The sequence below is a fragment of the Chaetura pelagica genome, unplaced genomic scaffold, assembly GCF_000747805.2.
Source record: "Chaetura pelagica isolate M959 unplaced genomic scaffold, ChaPel_1.0 scaffold309, whole genome shotgun sequence".
NCBI classification, from domain to species: Eukaryota; Metazoa; Chordata; class Aves; order Apodiformes; family Apodidae; genus Chaetura; species Chaetura pelagica.
Genome location: NW_009954547.1, coordinates 1,077,439 through 1,084,378, shown reverse-complemented (window position 1 = coordinate 1,084,378; position 6,940 = coordinate 1,077,439). Strand labels below are relative to the sequence as shown.

The window sequence follows — 6,940 nt, the reverse complement described above, 5'->3', positions numbered from 1 at the left end:
CGGGGCCGCTGCTGCCCGGGCAGGCGCAGCCACAGAGCGTCCCGCGGGGCCCGCACGAACTGCATCGCGATGTAAGAATCCTCAAACACGGGCAAACGGATGGAACTCCGATCGCGTTCTTCTAAAAATGTTAAAATTTCAAAAACTCTATCTTGGCAGTGAAGCTGGGGGGTTCCTCTTCCCAACGGCTGCACTGCCGAGCAGACGCCAGCAGCCTGTTGGCAGCAGCCCAGCAGGTTCTGGGAGGAACACGTTATCCTGTCACCGAGCAGGTGAAGCTTTGCTGAGCGCAGCTCCGAGACCTTGCTCCACCACTTTGCATCTCTTTTAACCACAGCGCTGAAAGTTCAGGGTTTCCTTACGTCGTTTCGACTAAAACGCCACCATGCTAGCCCGTGTCTCAGTTCATTAATATCGACTGCTATTCCACAGCAAACCCTCCCTGCGCCATCAAAAACAGTATCTGAAGCTCACAAACCTTGAGGGATCTTGTCTTAGAAAGCCCACTTGTTGCAGTTAGTGCCCATAAGCATTAGTGCTTACAAAGTCCCCAGAGCTGGGAGCCAGGATGCTCCAGACAGAGCCACCAGGCCACCAGATTCCCAACACTCAGACAACACGAGCATGAGGCGGCAGCAATTTGTCCAAATTGATTGTAGTGTTTCACGGGCAAGATCAGGTTTCTGCAATGGCCAAAATGCTGCTGGTTTTCAGTAACTCTATTTTTTTTCTGTTTTGAGGAATACTTTAATGCCAGAATACAGGTGTGACAAGTTTTAGAAACTGCTGCAACCACATTATTACCAAGAAAGGTTTTATTCTTTTTGCCAGTAGCTTTGTTAATTGCACAAAAAAAATTTTTGTTTTGCCATTTAAACATTTTCACACATCCTATTCTGAATGACAAACGTTAATTAAAAACAAGGCAAAAAAAAAAATTCACAACCTTAATTAACTATAAGATCTATCATTGAGGAAAAACGAAACTGCTTTTCTTACAAGCTTTTCACAAGAGTCACATTTTCTCTTTAAAAACGAGGGAGTCAAAAAAAAAAAGCAAATTGCTAAAACAGAAATCCTCATAAAAAGGAACTTTACTGAATTGCCAACAATATTAAGACAATATTGACTAGCCAGTTTTATTAGAGTATCTCTCAATCCACAGTTCCCTCCTACTTCCCTCCCCCAAATCTCAGGCCTAGGAACAGATTAAGATCCACGTTCGGGGCTACAGACATAAATACAAGAATCCGAGTGGGACTGACCTAAGTCAATCTCCAGTAGCATCTGAAACAGTCCAGTTTTTACCATTTCCATCCCTGCTCCTCACTTCACATCTATGTCAGAGCTCTCAATCTCTTGCTCCCTGGCACGTGTGATCATACAGCTGGCTGTGCAACCCCATGCCCTCCAGCCACCCTACGTCCACCTACCTCACCAGAAAGCTGCAGACTTTCCTAGGATAAATTACAGCGTTTAAGCAGTCTTCACTTGCAACTCCCACATAAATAATCTCAGTTGTGAGAATGCCATATTTCTGGGAAACAAAACCTGCAACAGTGAGTTGCCTACAGGGAGTGGCTCTCCCACTCACAAACATTGGAATTCACTATGAAATAGACTTCAGAGTACTTGAGAGGTCCCTTGTTTTCTCACTCTATCCAGAGGCACCACTAAGTAAAAAAGGGAGATCTACCATTTTCTTTGCTCAGACTCATTCACCTTCACCCTGGTCCAAGAGACCTCGATGGGGACAGGTCAGGGACGCTGTTGCACTGGCTCAGCAGTTCCACTTTCAGCTGGACCTGAGACAGTACCTCTGCCTTGTTCCCAAAAGATTTCTTGCACTGTAAAACCTTATCTCCTGCCTCCAAAACCACAGTTTCCCCCAGATGACCTCAATACGCAATTCAGGTGACTTCTTCACTGTGGCACATTTCACCAAGGACTTCTGATGCCAATAGCTGAATTCTTGAGGATGGGGAAGCACGAGCAGGCTAATGGCTGGTTACCCTGGGTAGTTGTATATGCCTTTAATATGAGTATCTACATGCAGGATGACAGTTACACTGACAAACAGGCAACGTGATGTGTAACACAATATTAGCCCACAAATAATAGTGATCGCAGGAGGTGAAATACCCAACAAAGTAACATTTACAGCACTGGGTGTCATGATTCATGAGTATCTGATACTTGCTGTTTCTTAATAAGGTGCCCCTGAACCATATGCACAAAGCAGGATTGCCAAGAAATCCTAACCCACAGGAAAATCTCCCTCCACAGCCATTAAGTTCCTAGAAAAAAAAAGATGGTCGGAACAGCAGATCTCATGGATTTAAAGGAACATGGTCTCATTTGAATTTGCTTTCTTTCCTTTCAGAATCCCAATCCAAGGGAGGAGATTGTGCCACTGAGAAGTGATTTTGTCCAATAAAGCCTCTTACTGACATTTACCTAACTCTTGAGTCTAAAATGCAAGAACTGTCCTAAAAGGCTAATACTGGGAACAATTTAAAGGAAAGAACAACACACACACCATGCGTTTTTAGAGACAGACATCCTTTGGAATCTGGGTTGCTCTGCTGTCAGCACGGACAGCATCTCTGCTCTCCAGCCTTGGCATCTGCAGTTCAAGTTCCATGTTTCTAGACTAAAGCTCACCAGTGGTCTTAACTTCCCATTTAATTACTAGTCTTTCTAGAGGCTGGTATCTGGCCACAAGCAGAGTCACAAGTACAGGGAAAAGTCTCATGCTGTGCTAGTGTTGTACACAAAGTAGTAACACTAAAACCATGTATGGAAAATATGACATGTATAAAGATCACTAATCAGTACACAAAATATCCCTGTGAGGTAGGTAATCATGACCCACCTTTAAAGATGGGCAAACAGGCTAAGAGATATAATGACCACACAAAGGAGTACAGGATCCTCAATCTCTTGGCTCTACAATCATGCCTCTCTCCCCTTTCAAACTCATCTCTCTGCTTGTGACACTGCTACAATCCCAGACACCTTTGCAACTACTGAGTACAAGGGTTAAAATAAAAAAGAGCACAAAAAGTAAAGCAACATAAGCTAAGGCCAGGAGCAACCCTAAGGTTTGTTCCCTCCCCAAGTAAATATCTCTGGCCTAGGTTTTAGGCTATGCAAATGTTTGATCTCCAATGCTGTCTATGGGATAGGCAGCTGTGATTAGCCTTTTAGGAGGCTCATTACATTGGCATTCTCATTTTCAGTAAGGTTTGTTGTGTTCCCTAAGCTACAGTTGTCTGTACAGGGGAAGACATGGATGCAAATCTGTTCTTCTTAACAGTATGAGGAATTCCTCCATCAAGGTGCTGGGGAAGTGAGCGTTCAAAAAGAAACATAATCAAGACAGTCTTGCATGCAACCCCATCACCTTCTGGAACTGCCATTCTCCTCCATGGGAGGTGCTTTGTTCTCTAACAGTTGCTGGTTAACAGGAATGCTCCTCACCTTACTTGAGACCAAGGACTTCAGTGACAGGTAGATGGCATTTATGTTACCTGTCCCCTTTATGCAGAGTCCAACACATGTGTTATTTCACAGCAAAGGAGAAAGGGGATCATTAGAAACCGCATCTTGGACAAGCATACAAAGAGGAAAATAAAAGCAGCCAAGCAGCAGATTTCTGGCAGAGTTGCCCTCAGAGCTTCTGAATAAGCCGCCACTGTTCTGTTCCATGACTGTCAGTGCATGGCATGAATTCTTCTAATTAGACTGCAACAAACTGAACTCCCTCCTCCCCCCCGTCTGCCATCAGGGGAAGGCTCACTGCAGCAGCTGCCTTCATGGCAGATCTCAAAAGTCTGTGTATAAAAGGAAATGGAGAGACATAGATGGACTGGTCCAGAGTTAAAACCCAGTATCATAATAATATTAAACAATAATCATAGTATTAACAGTAAGAATGGTGCAGCCTAGTGGATGTAGGCCCTGTACACTGCAGACATGTCGTTGTCTGATTGGTCCAATGCTTTTGCTCGTTTATAGACCTAGAGCAGAGAAAAGAGAAAAGGATTAGTGCCTGCTCTGGTGTGAAGCCTTTGCCTAGCAGAAAAAAAAGTTACTTTATTGACCATTGCAAACCAGAACTGCACAGTATGTGAAGTTAGAGCAGCATAGATCTGAACACACCAGATCTCATTGAGGTCCATCTGTGTTTACTCATGTGACATTCTAAGAGCTTCTACAATCAAAACAAATCCAATTCTATCCCAGGCAAAATCTATTTCAGTCACTCTTCTCTTTGATGCAGTTCTTGTAATGCTGAGTAACACATATCTGAACACCAAACAACTCTTACCTCGTTGGCAGCAGCTGCCATAGGAGTTGGGTGGTTGACAGAATCGCCCAGTGCAATAGCTAATCTAAGATCCTTCTGTATGTATTTTAGGTAGAAATCAGGTTTAAAGTTTCCTTGCAAGATATCTGTCGAGAGGAATGCGTGTAAAAAATAAGCATGGCAAAAGTAAAGCAAGCCCACACTGCAAGGGTATGCAATTCAACACCAATCTTCCTATGCTCATGCTGACCACCAGGAACATTGCTTTTAGCTCTTCTGCTTCTCTGCTCTCTCTCTTCATGTGGTCATAGCAGATAATGTCACTATTGCCCACTGACAAAGTCAGCTCAGACTTCTAAGCAGCTTGCCCTCCATTTCACTTATTACCCTGCCCAAATGAAATCCTCACTGTGAACTCAAGTCCTAAGGAGGCTGTAGACAAGGCAGAATTTGGGGTGTATTCCCAGAAGCCCTGGCTATGAAGGGGAAGGAATAAATCTTAGCTCTTCATTTCCAGAATGCTTAAAATACCCAGAATCCCATGATGCTGAAGATGGGACAGTTATTTTCTCCCTTCTGCTGTTATCTGAAATGCTGCTAGGTGGGGACAAATGTCCTATAATAAAACAATGTAAGATAACTTTACTTTGGCACTTCTGGTCCAGGAAGATGCTGGCAAGTTGTCCCTGATTGAGGATATCCAGAAGGGTCTGTTGGGACTGGCCAGTCACTTGAGCCAAAGTGAGTCCTTCTGCTATCGTTGCCATGAAGCTGCCTTGGACCATGTTCACAATCAGCATCATCTTGGCAGCATTGCCTACTTCACCTGGAGCGAGACATACCATTGGGCATTCCTCCAGAAGAGACACAGAAGCCCTGCTCCCACTCCCACACAGCGTTAACGCTACTGGACTTTCCACATCAAGCACTTGGCAGCTCTCCCTTTCCCTGAAATACTTCAGAAAACGTACCCATTTTCTAAGCACTCACAAGAAAGAAGAAATTAAAATATGATTTAAAATACCAAAAATCACAGGTCTGCCAAAATAAGCCAGTATCCAAAAAAGAAAGTTTAGGCTGGAGGTTCTGAAATGCGCTAAGTTCTAGAAGAGTAGGCCAGTTTCCCATACTGCCCAAAGAGACAAGAAGCAGATGACACGTGTCTCTCAGTCTCCTTGCTGGAGTTCCCAGTCCTTGCACTAAGAGCCTGCTATTAGGCCCTTAGTGTATCAATTACCTAGGAAAAAAGAGGTCTTCCCCATCGCCTGGAAACAGCTGCTGCAGTCCTCATATAAACCCCTGTCACCAGCTGCCAGGATCACGAGCATCCCATCATTAGATAACTGCTGATTTCCTGAGACTGGGGCTTCCAAAAAGCGACCGCCCCGGGACACTATCACCTGGAAAAAGAGCATCTCTGGTTAGTGGTGCACAAACAGCTTGCACGGGTGCTGAGTGTGCAGCACAGCAAGAACATTGTTTAGGGCATTTCTGTCCCTGAGGACAGAACTTTAAAGCAGAACAAATAACTCAGACATAGAAACAGGAGATGAAAGCACTAACAGGTGATGTGTTGCACCCTGCAAAGGGCACTGCAGACCAAAGGCTGCTCTCACACTCCAGCAACACCTTCCTGCACCCATCACTACTGTGCCTGCTTTAAGCAGCTGAACTTAGATGCTTCTGCCATGGTACCCCATCATGGCCATGGAATGAGTGCTGAAGCTGTGCATGTGGTGTAGGAACCTTGGAAAATTGACTGTTAGGATATTTGCCCTCCTTTCTCCAAAGAGGAAAGGCCTTTGAAAGATTTCTTCAGCCAGAAATTCATGTATGAAATATATACTGCCAGAAACAGTATGTTGACTCTTCATTCCTCACATTCGTGTTACACACTTACTGCATCATCATTACGTCTACTTAAAACTTCACCAAAACTAGCCCCAATTCCTCGTGCAACAACACCCACATCCTTTAGGACACAGGATAACAATCAAGATGCCAAAGAGGAATTCAAAGGTACCATGTCAGAAATTATCAGAACACTTCCACAGAAATCCTCTCTACAATAATATTTCTACAGAATGAAACATGAAGGCATTCTTTTTCCCCAACCAGAACATTTAAAATAAGCAATTATGCTTTTTTACCAATTTAAAGACAGTTATTAATCCAGACAAGGCTTTCTCCTCCAGTTTCCTACAGAATACCAATCTGGCTATAAATACTTCTTCAGGGATCAAAAGTTGGCTGCTTGCGTTGCTGCCAGCTAACAGCCCTGTCAACTCTCCAGGCTTTGCTGTTATCACCAAAAAACATCTTGTCCCACTTTGTTTGCTGAACAAGATATGACAATTTATTTTGTCTTATTTGCCTGGGACTTGAGTGCCTCCTAAAAGAAGCCCCAAAATCTTCAGAAACATCTTCATTACCAACAGCTGCCCCACTGCTGATGAATCACAGATGTTACAAGGTGAGTTCAATGTGATTACCTGGGCCAGCTCTATGACTGTCTCTGCATCCACAGTGGACATATCAACGTAACACTTCCCTGGGCGAATCCCCTGCAACACTCCACTTGGCCCAAGCACCAGCTGTAGGGAACAGAAGGGCGGTAAAGCAATAGGG

General features: G+C 44.1%; 2 protein-coding genes across 2 annotated transcripts in view; both read right to left on the bottom strand.

Annotated features, from left to right (window-relative positions):
- The window catches only part of ROGDI (rogdi homolog (Drosophila)), a 14,319-nt gene extending 11,336 nt beyond the window's left edge, over positions 1-2,983 (bottom strand). Inside the window, exon 1 of the mRNA XM_010005051.1 lies at positions 2,954-2,983. Within this exon, the coding sequence (XP_010003353.1) occupies positions 2,954-2,983 (30 nt within the window). The remainder of the gene's footprint in view (positions 1-2,953) is intronic.
- A 612-nt stretch (positions 2,984-3,595) lies between these two features.
- GLYR1 (glyoxylate reductase 1 homolog (Arabidopsis)) overlaps positions 3,596-6,940 on the bottom strand; it is a 27,510-nt gene continuing 24,165 nt past the window's right edge. Inside the window, exons 13-17 of the mRNA XM_010005065.1 lie at positions 6,805-6,906; positions 5,550-5,712; positions 4,959-5,138; positions 4,334-4,458; positions 3,596-4,022 (exon numbers count right to left, since the gene is read on the bottom strand). Coding sequence (XP_010003367.1) covers positions 3,948-4,022; positions 4,334-4,458; positions 4,959-5,138; positions 5,550-5,712; positions 6,805-6,906 — 645 coding nt within the window. The 3' untranslated portion in view covers positions 3,596-3,947. The remainder of the gene's footprint in view (positions 4,023-4,333; positions 4,459-4,958; positions 5,139-5,549; positions 5,713-6,804; positions 6,907-6,940) is intronic.